This window comes from Zingiber officinale, chromosome 9B (genome assembly GCF_018446385.1).
Source record: "Zingiber officinale cultivar Zhangliang chromosome 9B, Zo_v1.1, whole genome shotgun sequence".
Taxonomy (NCBI): domain Eukaryota; kingdom Viridiplantae; phylum Streptophyta; class Magnoliopsida; order Zingiberales; family Zingiberaceae; genus Zingiber; species Zingiber officinale.
This window is the reverse complement of record NC_056003.1, coordinates 13,255,007-13,270,967: the sequence shown is the minus strand read 5'-3', so window position 1 is coordinate 13,270,967 and position 15,961 is coordinate 13,255,007. Positions and strand designations below refer to the sequence as shown.

The following is a 15,961-nucleotide window of genomic DNA, read 5'->3' as shown; positions in this document are numbered from 1 at the left end:
ATTTATTTTCTCTAAAATATAATAGCTAAAATTTAATTTATATTTTTAAATTTATGCGCTAAACAATATTGCATAGCTACAAAATCATTGACTAATGATCACAATTTTTTATACTAATTGTTCATTATTTGGATAAATATAATCGACATATTTTTTTAATTGATTTTCAATTGAGTATATTAATCATCAGTATACTTTTATCCTCGATCATAAAATATTTATTAGATTTGAAAGAAATATATTTAAAATTGATGTATTAATGCAAAATAAGGGAGTTGTAAAGCACAGCCACGTGCACGCGCTACGGGCTACATCCGGTGGCAATCTACTTCGACCGGCATCCACCAGTCTTCTTTATATAACCAACGGGACGCTCCCCGTCGCTTCTCCGGGGCCACACTGCCTTCGTCCTCCTCCAGTGGAAACGTCCATTCCTCGGTTCCCCGCCGTTCGCCGGCTCCGCCCTTGGTTAGTCTCTGGATCAGCGGGCTGCGCGTTCTTATTCGAAGCCTCTCCTATATCAGCTCATTGTAAGTGCTTTGCGTGCTTCCCCTTCGTCTTTTCGTGACGGTTTTGGGGTTCGGTAGCTCCTGCTCAGTTCCTTCTTAGGAGAAGTCGTCGAAGACTCGTGTTGTGGTGTTAATCTTTCTGGTTAGGACAATGTTGCATCGCATGTTCTGTTTGGTGGAGCGATTTGGCAGTAGGTTGGAATTGGATGCCCTCGAAACCCTAGGTCGGTTCGGGTTTCGCGTTACTGTGGGAGTTGTGGATTGAAAAGGTAATTTTTGAGGCTCGTTCCGGGAGTAGCTCCTTTTCGTGTTCGAGGCTTTTGATTTCGCTTGATAGTGTCTTGAATTTGATCCTCTAGTGTTGGAGATTTGGGTAAATTTCGGTGGACGGTGGTGAGATTTGTGAAAAGGTTGGATTTTAGGATGTCAGGAGCTCCTCATGTTCGTTCTTTCAATGTAGCTGACTCTGAAGCAAGGCCGGTCCTTGTGCCTGGCGGTAACAAGGCTAGGTCATTGACAACTTCTAGGAAACCAGCTTCGAAGCCTTTGAATAAAACTGACAGCACCGAAACTACAGCAATTGATGAGCCGAAGAAGGCTCCCAGTCCCGCAGAAGATACGGCACATTCTGGGTCTTGTTTCAGTGCTCCGTCTGTTCTGAGGAGGCACGAGATGCTGTTGCAGTCAAATCTGTCACTGAATGCTTCCTGTTCCTCTGATGCATCCACAGATTCGTTTTGCAGCCAAGCCTCCACAGGAAGGGTTAGTAGGGTGAACTCGACAAGTAAGAGGAGGCAGAGCTCTGCGAGGATAGGCAAAGTTGCAACCAAGTTGAACAACAATTTCTCAGATGATGCCAGCATTCCCTCGGTTGAACTTGTGCAAGGAAAGAGAAAATGCGCTTGGGTCACATCTAATACAGGCGAGTTTTCTTTATTTATTTTTTGTTTTGAGATTATTGCATGCGTGGTTTTTCTTCTCCTCTAACTAACTAATTCTCTGATTTAGTCTAGCGATTTGTTTTGGTTTAAGAGTGATTTTTTTTTGGTTAAATCTAAGCAAGAATCTTTGCCATCTTCTGAATCTCTATACCTTTTGTGCATGGTATCATTGGGTTCTGAAATTTTATATCCAGTTGTTAGAAATAAATTTCGCCATGCAGTCTTCAGAATTTTGTGATATTTGAAAATCCCTCTTATTTCCTTCCTCGAAGTCCTCTATTTGTTGCAGTAGCCAGTATCTTCTTAGAATAGCCCTTACTACACTACTGTATATCCATTTATGGTCTTTTGATCCAGAGTAACTTCTTTGGTGCCCTACAATGACTTTATTTGATGTAGTTGATTATCTTCACTGTATCTCTAGCATTCCCGTGACTCAATTTCTCATTCACAAAGTGACTACTATATTTCTCCTCTCTTTGTCTTTGAGATTTGTGCCTTGTTCCCTGTGTACCATTTGTCGAGAGCTCCAGGAGTATCCATTGACATTGCACCAATAATTGGTTGCTTCTTTTTCATGTGCTTGATTGGACTGGGCATCTTTACTATTAGTTGCACTTCTAGTTTGCTACTTCTCTTTATGTGCTTGATTGGACATATTTAATTTTGATCTGTTTAATATTCTTGGCTTTGTACCGATCGGGCACCTATTATTGGCTGTTCTATCAAGTGACTGATTCGACATCTTTACTTTAACTGTGTGATACATAAGGCTCCTTTGACTCGGGTAACATTCGTGGGCCATATCATCCCTGATGGAATCTGGTTTAGAGTCTCAGCTGAATTAGGCCACCCCAGATGAACTCCACTTGTTCTATGTAGTGTATTTCTTAAGAGAGAGAAAAAAAACCATCTATATCGATAAATAATGTTCATTGGTGTAGGCTGTTTGTGATTTGGTATTTATCTGTAACAAGTAAAAATGACTTCTCATTCACTGTATTCGTTTTGTAATGCTCTGAAAAGAGAATGTCTTTGCAATGGTGATCATTTGCCATTTGCTACCCTGAAATTGTAAAGAACTATGATCTGATACATTTATCTTTTGTGAGGAAGTTAACTATGATACAGTGAGCGTGGTTATGGTTTATCTAGAAAAGGTTATCATTATTGGATTGAAATTTGAAATGGCCAACTAGGGGTAAGGGTGAATAGAAAACTCAATTAGATTAGTAGTAAGTGCATATGTGGCATTATAATCATACTAGCTGAAATAATATAAAGCATGTGTGGAAGCGTGAAACAAAATTAACAACGCTAACTCAAGTATACAATATGGTTCAACGACTTCACTCTTACTCCATGGTCTATGATGCTTCTAATGTGTCATCCCTTAATCTAATCCACTTATTCATCCCTTCACAAGAAGCAATAGGATAAGTGTCCAACGATCTAATCTTGTCCACACACTGCAAGCGTGAAAGTTTGACCCACAAGTGGGATTTTTGAATCTTTCTTGAGAAGATTTTAGACATAAACAGCAAGTGTGAGATTTCTCAAGAAGATTCAGCTTCTTGCTAAGGGGATTGCCATAAAAACACTTATCCTTACAGAGATTCTAATACCAGCTTGAGAGGGAAAAACATGTATTTTTACTATTCCTCAAAGAAAATTATTTCCTGTATATATGCAGCCTCTAGGCTTACTTGATTGTTGCAATGATAGTATATTATCGTATTAGTTGTCATTTGCCAGGAGATACTAATAATTGAAACCTGGTTTCATGTTTGGAAGTAGGCAATACAGTTTCACCCTTCGCTATGGTTTGCACCAGTTCATTACTTCATTTTTATTCTTTTCTTCCATTTTTTTAACCATCAAGGCTAGTTTTTTTTATTGGTTTTACCACCTGGATGAACTCTATTTAACTACCTTGTCCAGGTCTTTCACATTTAAAAATGATTTGCCTTTTGCAGCTGATTGCATGACTCTTTGCCATACCGATAGAAGTTTATTCTTAATAGTAACCATATTATTATTATCGTCATCATTCTTGTTCAGTAAAACCTCATCTTGAATTTCTCTTTATGCATTTGTGGAGTAAAGCTAAGCCTATATTTTTGTACACCAGACCCATGTTATGCTTCTTTCCATGATGAAGAATGGGGAGTTCCAGTCCATGATGATAAGTATGCAACCTTTTCTCTTTGTTAGTACTCTAGATACCTTGAAACTTTACTATGTTTTAAGTACTCGCTAACCAATTTCTCTATGTATTTGGCGCTTGGAACACACCACAGGAAATTATTTGAACTTCTTGTTCTATCTGGTGCATTAGCTGAGCTTACATGGCCTGTTATCCTCACCAAAAGGCAGATATTTAGGTACTAAAATAAAATGATTAGAAAACTAGTTTCTACTTATTAATTCACCAACTCATTGGCGCCCTTTTTTTCAGGGAAGTTTTTCTGAACTTTGATCCTGCTGCAGTCGCCAAATTGAATGAGAAGAAATTTATAGTGCCTGGAAATATTGCTAGCTCACTTTTGTCGGAGCCCAAGCTGAGAGCTACCATTGAGAATGCTCGCCAGATACTCAAGGTAGATCTATTCACTAGTCTTTGACACTGTTAATATTGTAGTTGGCACAAAATAGATATTCATATTTCTAGTTGTTGCGTTTGCAGTTAAGAGAGTTGAGGTTCGTGAATTGCATGTGGGTTTATGATTTCTCAGGGTCTTTTTTGCTGGATTAAACTACTAATAATCTCATGATCTTACTTCACTTCTCTCACACTGGTTTTATACTTATTGCTACAGATAATAAATGAGTTTGGATCATTCGATAGATACTGTTGGAGCTTTGTGAACCACAAACCCATCGTCAACAAATTTCGCTACCAGCGACACGTTCCTGTCAAGACTTCTAAAGCAGATGTGATCAGCAAAGATCTGGTTAGAAGGGGCTTGCGAAGTGTGAGCCCAACCGTCATATACTCCTTCATGCAGGCTGCGGGTTTGACAAACGACCATGTCGTCAGCTGTTTCCGCTTCGAGGAATGCATAGCAGCTGCGTTGTCGAGCATTGATAAAACTCAGGAGGGTACAATAAAGATAAGCAGCAAGGTGGAAGAGAAGACTAGTGACAGTGTGGCAATGATGGGAGAAATAGATTTAGAGTTATCGATAGGTATGGATGAACTGAGCATTTGTTAGATATTTGAAAGGAGGTCGCTACTCTGATTCAATGTACACCATTCATACTACTGCTTTCGTTTGGTGATTTTGTAAATAAAGTTCTAGGTCATGTTTGTTTCGATATCGTACTGTTGCAGAGATCATTTTCCTTGGTTTGTTGAGAAAAATGTGCCGTCATTTTCCTTTCAAATCGTCAAAGGAGAAAGCTTTCGAATATTCGAATCATGCATTTAGTTCGAACCTTAAGTTAATCGGTTTACTAATTGAGTTGGTCACCTACGGTTCCCAACAAAATGTGATGAGGATTAAGGCCCAATGATAATAATAAACATATAGTGTTTGATGTAGTGAAGGGAACCTCAACTACCCAAGCAATTCAGCAATAGTCACAAAATATAGAGAAACTTTCATGAGAGCATTTGAAATCTATAAGCCAAATGATTAGCCAGGTGAATTCAGAGAACTTGATGAAGTGACAAAGAAGCACCATGAGCAAAAAAACACATTTTACTCAGGTGCCGGTATCCTTTCAAAATTTGTATACAAGCATGAATCAGTCTCACATTGCATACATAAAATGAATCAGTCTAACAGCAATATAAGGAAAAGTAAATAATCATTTCTAACCTGTTCGGTAAGCTGTGGCAAGATGTCTTTACATAAAATGAATCATCTCACGCAAAGGTTATAATCACCATGGCCCCCTCTTCTCTCTATACATTAAAAATCATGGCTCAAGTATTTTGTGTTTTTCGTGTATAAAATTGCATTCTATCTGCTAAGAGATTCAAGTTGCACTTCCATTGTTAAGGATGATTGGGGTTCTGATTTAGTAGCAGTTCTGTCGCGATGCAATAAATCTACTGAATCATCTTCATCACTGTTTCCCAGCACCCACTCACCTCTTAAAGAGCTCCTATCATTTTGTCTTTGCTTAACCTTGGAATACTCCAAGTACATAACTAAAATTGCAAGTGCCAAAACCCATAATATTAATGCCCAAGTAAGACCTTGAACATTTTCGCTGCCGTATCGATGCGCCAAATGCTTCATTCCACTGATTAGTGCAGCAACTCCGACTACGACAGCAGACCTCCCTGTGATTACATGACAGTATTCCCAAATTATCCTCTTGGAAGACACTATCTCTTCATCTGCTGGTTTTGGGGGGCGTAGATATGCATTTATTGGCTGGGCACATGCCAAGATGATTGCAGCGACACCGAATTTCACATGCACTATACTTAAATAAAAACCACGAAGCTCAGCAGCTGCAAATACAAGACCAAGTAACATAATAGCGATTCCCGAGTACTGCAAATAGACATGTAACTGGTACCAGCCATCACCTTTTATCTGCTTCAAGTATCTTGCAGCCAATATTCCCCCAGGAAGCAGGATGCCCCAAGCCACAAACATCATGAAGCCATGAACAGCCAAAACAGGACGCAGATCTTGCTCTGCCTCGGCAGACCCTCTCAACAAAAGAACTCTGACTGGCCGATTGCTTGTAGCAGAATGCATATTCTTTTCACTTAGATTATCCTCTGACCAACGGGCACCCATAGCCCAAATAACTTTTAAAGGAGTAGTTGGATCGATGATATTCTTGCACTCTATCTTTCCATTACATGAAGGAGATAGAGGACGAGTGAACTCAAATGTTATTATTCCATTTTCTTGACTGCACCTGATGAAGGTCAAATTTTCGGATGTTGGGTGCACACCCATTGCATTTTTTCCATCAATCCAATAAGTGTTTACATGGCCTGTGCCATTGGATTCAACCCAACCAACATACACGTAGCTGTTCATCATTCCACTCCCAAATCCAATCGCAACATATCCACTTTTCTTCTCACCACGAGCAGCAACAGATATTGAGCCTTTAGATAAAGTCCAGAAAAAGGAAACCTGTTGATCATCTAATAGAACATTGTTATTATACATGTCTGAAATACCACCATCAACTACCTGAACTTTCCAGCCCATTTTCTGCGCAAACAAAGAGTGGTAGTAAACTTGATCTGGTGTATTTCGATCAGGTGCCCATTTCAACTCGGTTGGACTGGCTGGGACACCCTCAAACTGAGGCCCACCAGCATAGATAACCTCAGTCATATTATGCAGTGTTGCATTACCACCAATAGGATTGGAAGTGATGTAAAGAGCCACATCATGGCCGGCTTGGATTGAGAAAGTAACTGGCACACCCCTTTCTACTCTCAGCAATGGAGCTTCCTTCTTGTTGATATAAAGCACTTTCGAAGGATTCGGAGGATTTGGGTAATGCAATGCTGATCCTGATGTAACAACAAGCGGTGTTTTTGCATCAGCGATGATAAGATCTTGATCTTCCTTATCTTCAGCATCCAGAGGTCCAAAGCAATCGTCCACCTCCTTAGATAAATTCAGTAGGAGATAATTGTAAGCTGTTTCTTGTGGACCACCATGATTCTGAGGAAGATAGTAAGGTCTGAGGGAATCCGGTGGCCTCAACAGACCTAGCGCCCAAATCACAGTCATGTTCCCTGTGATATTCACTGGCACATCATACTTCACGTCTACAGAGGCTAGGGGGCGCTTGTACCGGACAAAGGCCACCCCATCTCTCCGGTGACCATAAATCAACTCAGTATTGTTAACAAGCCCAACTGGGTCCGATCCTTCATAGATTGTATCAGGGCAAACACCTTCAACCTTGCCATCCTTGCTAAGAAGGCACTCGCTAAATTGCGTAATATAGTAATCTTCAGCAAAAGGAATACCTTCTTCAGTAAATCCACTGACCGTAACATCTGCATTGAGCATATGCGATGGCGAGCTAGGCTTCGCCCACCCAAAGCTCATATAGTATTCCGAGCCAACAGCTGCTTCCAGACCGATCTCGACGGAGTCCAATTCAGGGTGCAGCGCCCACCGAAGTCTAAATCTGGGGGATAACGTTAGGCAGTTGTCGAACATGGTCGGCTGGCGGTGGATCTGGCTCTTGTTCTTCATCATCTCGACAGGAGAACCAGGAGCTGGCGCAGGGGCCGGGGAAAGGCCCGGGCTTGGGGCCAAGTCGGAGTCGGTCTCATTCGCGGAGACATTCACAAGGGCGACATGGCCGAAATCCGAGGCAGTGGACTCATCCCAAATGGCGAGGACCGAGATCTGGTCCCAGGAGACGTTGCTGGACAGCCTGACGGTGAGCGACTCGTTGCGGTAGGTGCGGTTGAGGTACATGTCGGAGATCGGAGACCCGAGAGTGAGATTAACGAAGTCGTCCCCGGCAGCGCCCCTCCACCGGACCTGACCGGAGCCGGCGAGCATGTCGAAGCCGCGGACGGAGAAGGAGCAGGCGTCGACGATCCGGACGACGCCGCGGACCTGGTGCTGCACCATGGCGAGGTCGGCCTCGAAGCCAGCGATCGTGATGTTGCGGGCTCCGCAGTCGTCGGCGGAAGAGGCAGCAGCGCCGGCGAGGAGGAAGAGCAGGAGGAATAGGATCGGGGGAGAATCCATGAGGGGAGAGGAGGAGGATCCGAGAGATCCGATCAAGATCGACTGATGTAGCGGAGGAATTGGGGATAGGGTTAGGGTTTGATGGGGACGAGCTTCCCCATGCAGTTGTTGGTGTTCGTGGGAACGACAAAGCCGAATTTGGTGGGAGGTAGGGTGTAAGCGACTAAGCGAGCCCAGTCGTTCTCGATTAAAAAAAATATTATTCGTAAGAGCTCAAGTATAATTTCGAGATCGAAAATATTATCGAAATGAGCTGAAGCTTAACTTAACTGTATTTAATTCATGGGCTTATAAACGGATTTATTAAGAGAGTCACGAACGTGTCACTAAGAGATTTACGAACGTATTCGTGAAGACACTCACAAATATGTTCAGACTCATTTATATATATAAATAATATGAATTATAGAATTATATATTAACGAAACTCGTTTAACTTTTAAATAAATTATTCTCAAACCTATCTCTAATCATCGTTCACGGACAATTTAATTTCATTACGAATCGAGTTTAAGTTTATGAATTAAAATTCGAATGAAACTTGCCAAGCTCAGGCTTAAATAAAACAAACCGGTCTCAAGTTCAAGCCTCTGACTCTTCGACTCGGATGAGTTGGATAATTTTATAATTTTATTTGATGGTAAGGGATCTTGTGTTTAATTTATCGGACTCAATCATATGCTTGACTTGGGCTTCGGCCCAAATTCGTACATCGACGCGGCCCGATTTGGAACCTATAAGATCGAGCAACGGAAGCATGAATGGTTGGCCCACTCTCTCACTCACTTGGTGTTTGAGACGACGGTGAAGAATGGTGGTGCTCAACGACGGACTTGAACGATCATCGACGATCTCCTCCCTTGGAAGCACTAGCTTCCGATCGGGAATGACAGGATTTCGGCGGATCTGTTCGGCGTGGCAACCGCTGCTGCTGTGCCTAACTCTTCTGATCGGTTCGGGGTGGGAAAAACGAGGGAAGTTCTCCGGAAGCTTCGTTTTCGTGTTCGTGATCATAGATCTGGTGTTTACTAACTTTTTCTTGCGTGGATCGTACTTTAACTTCTCCAGGTTTGTGTTTTTGTGAGTTCTTTTCTCGATTTTCGCTGGTTTTAGGGTTTACTGTCTTGCTGTTCTTTCGATCCTGTATCTTCTGACTCTCTCTCCTTCTTGTCGATTAAGGCGATGATGAGCTTGCCCATTGTATTTTCCCTGAACCGATGCTGCCTCTCCCTCTCTCTTCTCTCTCTTCTCTCTCTCTCTCTCGCTCGCTGTGTGCATATGTATATATTTCTGGAATAGGACGCGACATGGATGGCCTGCGTTTTTGGTAGGCAACCGTCGCTTTGATCGGAAAGTAGACAGTATTATGGGCGTGCCTGAGCCTCTTCTTTGCTGGAGAATCTCTTTTTAAACACGTTCGTTTCCTTTTGGTTTTCTTCAATTTAGCCTTCTTTTTTTTAACCTTTCATCTTCTCAACAATCTTCTTCTGCCTGCGAATGGTTCTCTAATGTTTTCATTGCTGATGATTCTTATGTTTTTTCCCTTTGGTGGAGAACAGCACAGTTTGAAAGATCCGACAAAATACATAACTCTCTTGTCAGGTGAGATGCTCGTCGATATTACTTCTTTTGAATCCCCAAATGAGCAAAAGCAAACTTGCGCCAAGTGAAAGAAAAATTAGGTCTGAAAAAAAAAAGAGAAAAAAGTGGAGGCTCAAATTTCGCCCATGGTTGCAGCGGCTGCCTCTCCGAGCTGATCCACCACGGCCTCCTCTTCCAGTCGGACAATTCAAATCGGCAGGGGTCTCAGTTCATCTCAGAGATAAGGACGAAGCGGCAGCACGCCTCTCCGCCTCAAAATGCTCAATTCCCTCTTCTCTATTTTCCCCCCCGCGATGTATTTGGCTTCAGTGGTATTCATGCCAAAATAATTTCCTCTGCATTGAATTAAAATTCGTTCATGATTCTTGATTTTCCTTATAGAAAAAACAAGAGATCCGAAGCACCAATGGAGTAACTGATTAACTATGATAACACAAGCAAGTTTCAATAATCTTAACACTGATAACTTCATTTGGTGAGAAGAGAAGGGTTCTATTCATGGCTTTACCATGTCCCTTCGATGTTTGCTAAAACCCTAGATTGAAGCTAGTGCTCATTAAGGCTTGGGCCTTCGATGGGTGTGATTGGGCTCCTTTGGGCTCTCTCTCTCTCTCTCTCAGGCATTAATTTAGCAGCAACGTATGCGTTTCTGTCTTAATGACAAATGATGGCATGGATTTACTTACCATGCAGAGGGCATGTGACAGCCCCACGGCAATGCTTTCTTAGCATGATTCAGATATTTCTAATCATCATTCCCTAAGCATTCTTCACCTTCTCCTCTAACTTGCTTTTCATCGCAGATTATTTTCTTCTAAAGAGAATGATTTTCAACCAGGAGAGCTTTTTGAGACATTACACCAATTTTGCATTTGTATTCCCTGGTATTATACTGTTTTTTTCCCCTTCGTTTTCATCTCCTTCAGATCTCTTTCCATTTCATCAATGTTACATCACCTTTGCATTTTTTTTTTTAATATTCTGGATCTAAGTAATGTAGAAGGAAGAGGTAACGAAGTTGAAGTTCATCTCTTTATACAGTCATAGTGATATAACTTAGCCTTTACAAGCAAACACTAAATTATGCATGTTTTCTGTGACTAAGTTGCAGGTAAGATAAGAGGAAGAAGTCTTAAATCTGCCAAATTTATCAAGTAATGACTGACACTACGACATCACTCATAAGTCAATCTATTTGATAAATAACTAAAGTAGCTTGTAAACAATGCAGGATTACTACCTCTTGTTGCCATCGTGAACTAAGTAGTAGATCAGAAGGGCAACTACATACTCCCAATAAGCCTGATTGCAAACCATATGTCCACATTGGCAAGCTCAAGAACAGCATCACTTCACCAGCTTTTGGCAATGCATTTGTACCTGACAATGAGGCTCATCAGTGTGGATGCTTATGGATTATTCTGTTGAACAATTTTGACGCCTTTTGTCGATTTTGCCGACCACATACAGTAATCGGCACAGTGAGTTGAGTTACTTGACTACTGTCATAGATATAATCATCTTCTAAGCATTGATTATGGCAGGTGATAAGTATAATATCAATCTCTCTTCTTCCACTTGAAAGTATTGCTGACATATCTCCAATGTTTTTCACTGGAATGATTAAGGTATTGCATTTTTTTCTCTATTTCTTCTTCAGTCTATGATTTTATTTGTGATTTGCCGTGTTGCTTTCATGTCAAATCAGGCATTGCTTTCAGCTGTCTTCATGAATATCTATGTCGTGGGACTCAATCAATTGTTTGATGTGGAAATTGATAAGGTCAGTTCCAGGTTTCAGATACTTCTTGGTATATAAAGAATTTTAGAACAATGAAAGGAACATTTCTTATACTATGAATAATGTAATAACTTGGAACAGTTGATTTATTGCAGGTCAATAAACCAATGCTTCCACTAGCTTCAGGGGAATTCTCTTTAAAAACTGGAGCATTAATAGTAGTTCTTTTCTGCATTATGGTACACTACCAGAAATATTTACGATTGTATTTTCATTCTTATGATAAACCACTAATACTCAGCAAAGCCCTAGAAGAGTTACTTTGACTATAATCGGAATCATTCCATGTTACTTACAAGTTACAATCCATTCTTCTTTAACAGAGCTTTACTTTAGGAGTGAAATCTGGGTCCCGCCCCCTGCTTAGTGCTTTGCTTGTTAGCTTTTTCCTGGGAAGTGCATATTCCATCAATGTAAGAATTTACAAATGGTTAATTCTGCCAAAAAATGAACGAACATCAACTGTTTAATAACTAGGCCACTATAATGCTGAAACAGAAACAAGCAAGTAGAAGTAGAACTGCTTATCTATTTTCTATGGCTGTCAAATATATTGTATTGTCTTCTTTCTATGTGACCATCTGCTTGACTTAATACAGCATCCTTTACTAAGATGGAAACGACATGCATTTCTTGCTGCCTCTTGCATTATGTCTGTTAGGGCTATTGTGGTTAGCCTTCTTCATACACATGCAGGTGAACTAACATAAAACCCTAAATTGCAAAGCATGAATATACTTGAAACTATGTAGATGTGAAATATTATCGATGCCCCAAAATTCCTTCTAAAATGCTATTACATTATCAATGCAGAAATATGTACTAAGAAGGCCAGTGGCTTTAACAAAGCCGGTGCTCTTTGCCACATCTTTCATGTGTCTCTTCTCAGCTGTAATAGCTTTGTTTAAGGTAAATCCACAATCTATTCTTGACAAGGAAAACTAAAAGAGAGTTTTACTATCAAGCTTCGGCTCAGCAATCATCATCCAAGTTGGTTTACTAGGTTGAATTAATGATCTGCAATGAAGTATCACTATATAACTATTAATAGTTTGACTTGCAATCTAGTCTGAAATTGTTTGTCATTGGGTTCTGTCATTTTGTCTGATCTGGCCTCAAACTGTCAGACTAATAGTGTTAAAAGGGGTTTCCCTGAAATCACAATCCAGATTCCAGAAAGAATTTGATTTTATCTCTTTAAGAAAAACTGAAAAATTATCTTTGCCGTCTTCTCTTTTGTTTAGTGGATTGATAAAATGCAGCACAGTCTATAACAATTAAGATGGGGTGTTTGTAGGATATCCCTGATGTTGAAGGGGATAGAGATTTCGGTATCCAGTCATTCAGTATACACTTGGGTCAAGAAAAAGTGAGTTGAAGTATTTATGCCAAACAATGATAGTTAAGTATTGCCTCACCAAAACATCTAAACTCGTGGTTTTAATTCAGGTATTTTGGCTTTGCATCAAGCTACTATTTGCAGCATATTCTACAGCTATTTTGATTGGACTTTCATCATCGAACAAATACCAAGGCACAGTAACTGTAAGATGTGCAACTCCAAATCCTGGACAACCATTTCGTTCTTATCATCACAATGCTAATTTTTCTCTCACAAGAAGTGAGATATCACTGACTTCTTATGCCATATAGGTGTTCGGACATGGTTTCCTTGCTTCTGTACTTTGGCTCCGTGCCCAATCCACTGATAGCAAGAATAAGGAATCAATCACAACATTCTATATGTTCATTTGGAAGGCAAGTCATTTGTATAGGTCCTGTGTCTAATACTCATAGATTCATGTTTTAATCAATGTTTATCAATAAATTATATGAGATAATCACTCATAGCATGTCAAGTCATTATTTTGTTGTTCCTTTTTTACAACATCTACTAATTGCTTTTGCAGCTTTTCTATGCGGAGTACTTCCTAATTCCCTTCGTACGATAAACCATGGAGAGAGAAGGTTTCAAGATGCCTACCAGAAATACAGGCAGGAAGATGAGCGTTCTCAAAGCTAACAATAAATAGGTCGAAATCCATCTTTCAAGATTAGCAAAATTAAGAATAAGAGATGCTCTAAGAATAAAGGTTGCATGAAATACTATGAGTATAGAACCTTCAATGTTCATCCAAAATGGAAGATGTCTAGAGTTTAATTCTGTGATTTAGTCAATTGACAACTTGGTGTCCTATATTTATCATGCACAAGAGGCAGCTCAAACCCAGAAGAATTTGTTATTAAGAAAGCAAAAACATTAGCTCGCATGATTAAGAAAATGGCTTTGAAATGTTGAATGCTTACAACGTTGGATGAGGATTGTTCTCTGGAAGTAATGGAATGCAATCACTGAGGCATTCCAACAAACACCATGGATTCATGCCTGTCCAACGTTGTCTGCAAAACAATCTGCATAAATATCATAAACACGCTTGAAATCTGCCGCGCTCACAGTCCACACATGGCCGGGAGAAGCCGCAGGCAGCCCCCTTTCGAACTCGTCGCACATCCCCTCCACCATGGCCGCTTCCCGAAGCTTACCTTCTTTCCACAAGCTCTTAACGAGCAAAGCCTTGGTAACGCCGTCGGGAGCGATGCCTGAGTACCGCATTTCCCTAAATAGCGTCAATGCGAGTGCTGCCCTCTCCTGTTTGCAGTAAGCCTGGATCAGGATCGTGTACATGTGGGCGTCTGGCTCGAGCCCGCACTGCCTCACCATCCCGAATAGCTTGTGCACGCTCCTCAGGTCGCCGGCTCCGGCGAAGTACTGTATCAAGCCGGAGAAAGTTTGTACGTCGGGGAAGATACCCTCCGCCATCATCTCTTCCATGAGGTCCAATGCATCGTATCCTCGCCTACACTTGACCATGGTGCGGAGCAGGGACGAGCAGAGCAGCAAGCGCCGCGGCCCTGGCAATGGTGCGCCGCCGCAGATCGAGTGAGCCTCGCGGAAGACCTCGATTGCCGCGTTGGCTTTCTTTGATAGGCCGTAGAAGTCGATGAGTAATCGGACGGTGGCGAAGGGGAGAGCGATACCCTCCGACTTGACCTTGGAGAGGAGACGGCGAACCAGCTCGACGTGGCCGTGCCGAGCGAGGATGGAGACCATCCTTGAAACCGTCCGACGGTCGTGCACGAAGTCGCCCGGTTGGTACGCTACCCAGCAGAAGAAGTCCCACGCCGTCTCGGGCTTCTTGAAGGCCCTGAGGAGCTTACAGACCAGTCGCGGCGTCCAGACCAGCCTCGCTGCCTCCAACTCAGCGACGTCGTCGGGGGCCCAGTCTTCCATCGCCCTTGCGAGAGCGATCGGATCCATCCATGGCTTCAACCGGATGCGATCGTGTTCGCCTTCATGCTCATCTTCCACTGCGCAATCGTCTTCTTCCTCACTGGATACGGCGATGTACTCGATTCGTTCGTTAGGGCACAATTCCTCGACGAACTCTTCCGTGCCCTCGATGGGTCCCACCGCGCTCATCTTTGCGATGGCGGCCCGCATCGCTCGCCCCGGGAGGATGCCGTCGGAGTTCATCTCCTTTACTAGCCGCTGAAACTCGTCGAACAATCCGGCGGATGCGTACGCCTCCGCCAGCACCTCGTACTGCTTCGACGTGTGAGGGATCCTCATCGAGGGCAGGAGGTAGAACACGACAGCGGCCTCCTCGAGATTCCCCGAGCGGACGAGATGGTGGATGATAATGGTGTAGGTGCGGGAGTTAGGGTTGGCCCCATCGTGAATCATTTGGGAGAAGGTAGCGACTGCGGCAGAGTGATCCCCAGCGTCGGCTTGGAGACCCATGACGAGGTTGTAGGACTCTGTGCATGGGTGGCTTCCTCGGCTGGAGCGGCGGTTGGGCTCGGAGGAGGAGGAGCGGATGGAAGACCATAGGTCGAGGACGGCGGCGAGGTCGCCAGCGGCCGCCAACCAGCGGAGGCGGTCGAGAGGAGAAGGGGGGAGAGATGAGGGAAAGGATCCGGCGTCGGCGGCGTCAAGGAGGGACCGGAGGTCCGCGAGGCGGCGGCCGAGGGCGAGGCGCTTGGCGAGTGCGTGGAGAATCGGGGTGGAGGGAGAGGGGAGCGAACGGAAGAAGGAGAGGGCGGAATCCGGCGAGGGGATTGAGCGAAGAGCGTGGACGGCGACGAAGGAGTCGAGGGGTTGGGGGAGATCTGTTGGTGGGTCGGGCGACCGGAAGCGCAGGCGGAGGGCGTCGATGAGGCGGGCGCGTCGGAAGTAGAGGGCTACCTGGCCGACGCTATCAGAAGGATTAGAGGCAGAGTTGGAGAAGGGGCGGAGGGCGGCGACGGCGGATGACGAAGAGTAGAGGAGCCGGCGGCGTCTGAAAAAGCAGCGCATCCCTTCCGTTGCCACTTACCCCATCAAGCCGCCAGCGGATAAAAATA

The 15,961-nt window shown here is 43.0% G+C and overlaps 3 protein-coding genes and 1 pseudogene across 6 annotated transcripts; 2 read left to right on the top strand and 2 right to left on the bottom strand.

Annotated features, from left to right (window-relative positions):
- Positions 1-385: 385 nt before the first annotated feature.
- LOC122024748 (probable GMP synthase [glutamine-hydrolyzing]) lies at positions 386-4,768 on the top strand. The gene is made up of 5 exons (XM_042583436.1): positions 386-1,431; positions 3,582-3,639; positions 3,751-3,834; positions 3,909-4,050; positions 4,270-4,768. Exons 1-5 carry the CDS (start codon positions 933-935, stop codon positions 4,663-4,665), a joined length of 1,179 nt encoding a protein of 392 aa, XP_042439370.1. The 5' UTR covers positions 386-932; the 3' UTR covers positions 4,666-4,768.
- A 476-nt stretch (positions 4,769-5,244) lies between these two features.
- On the bottom strand, positions 5,245-8,342 carry LOC122024745 (cytochrome b561, DM13 and DOMON domain-containing protein At5g54830-like). Of its 2 annotated transcripts, XM_042583430.1 has the most exons (2): positions 5,997-8,342; positions 5,245-5,918 (listed from the first exon to the last, which is right to left on the bottom strand). In XM_042583430.1, exons 1-2 carry the CDS (start codon positions 8,152-8,154, stop codon positions 5,419-5,421), a joined length of 2,658 nt encoding a protein of 885 aa, XP_042439364.1. In that variant the 5' UTR covers positions 8,155-8,342; the 3' UTR covers positions 5,245-5,418. The 2 variants fall into 2 exon arrangements, with proteins under 2 accessions (XP_042439364.1, XP_042439362.1); XM_042583428.1 differs by having other exon boundaries at positions 5,245-8,341.
- A 1,227-nt stretch (positions 8,343-9,569) lies between these two features.
- LOC122024749 lies at positions 9,570-13,804 on the top strand (annotated as a pseudogene).
- LOC122024746 (pentatricopeptide repeat-containing protein At5g66631-like) lies at positions 10,036-15,961 on the bottom strand. Of its 3 annotated transcripts, XM_042583431.1 has the most exons (4): positions 13,865-15,961; positions 11,854-11,946; positions 10,997-11,136; positions 10,036-10,091 (listed from the first exon to the last, which is right to left on the bottom strand). In XM_042583431.1, exon 1 carries the CDS (start codon positions 15,912-15,914, stop codon positions 13,938-13,940), a length of 1,977 nt encoding a protein of 658 aa, XP_042439365.1. In that variant the 5' UTR covers positions 15,915-15,961; the 3' UTR covers positions 10,036-10,091; positions 10,997-11,136; positions 11,854-11,946; positions 13,865-13,937. The 3 variants fall into 3 exon arrangements, with proteins under 3 accessions (XP_042439365.1, XP_042439367.1, XP_042439366.1); XM_042583433.1 differs by having other exon boundaries at positions 10,036-11,136; positions 11,854-12,211; XM_042583432.1 differs by having other exon boundaries at positions 10,036-11,136.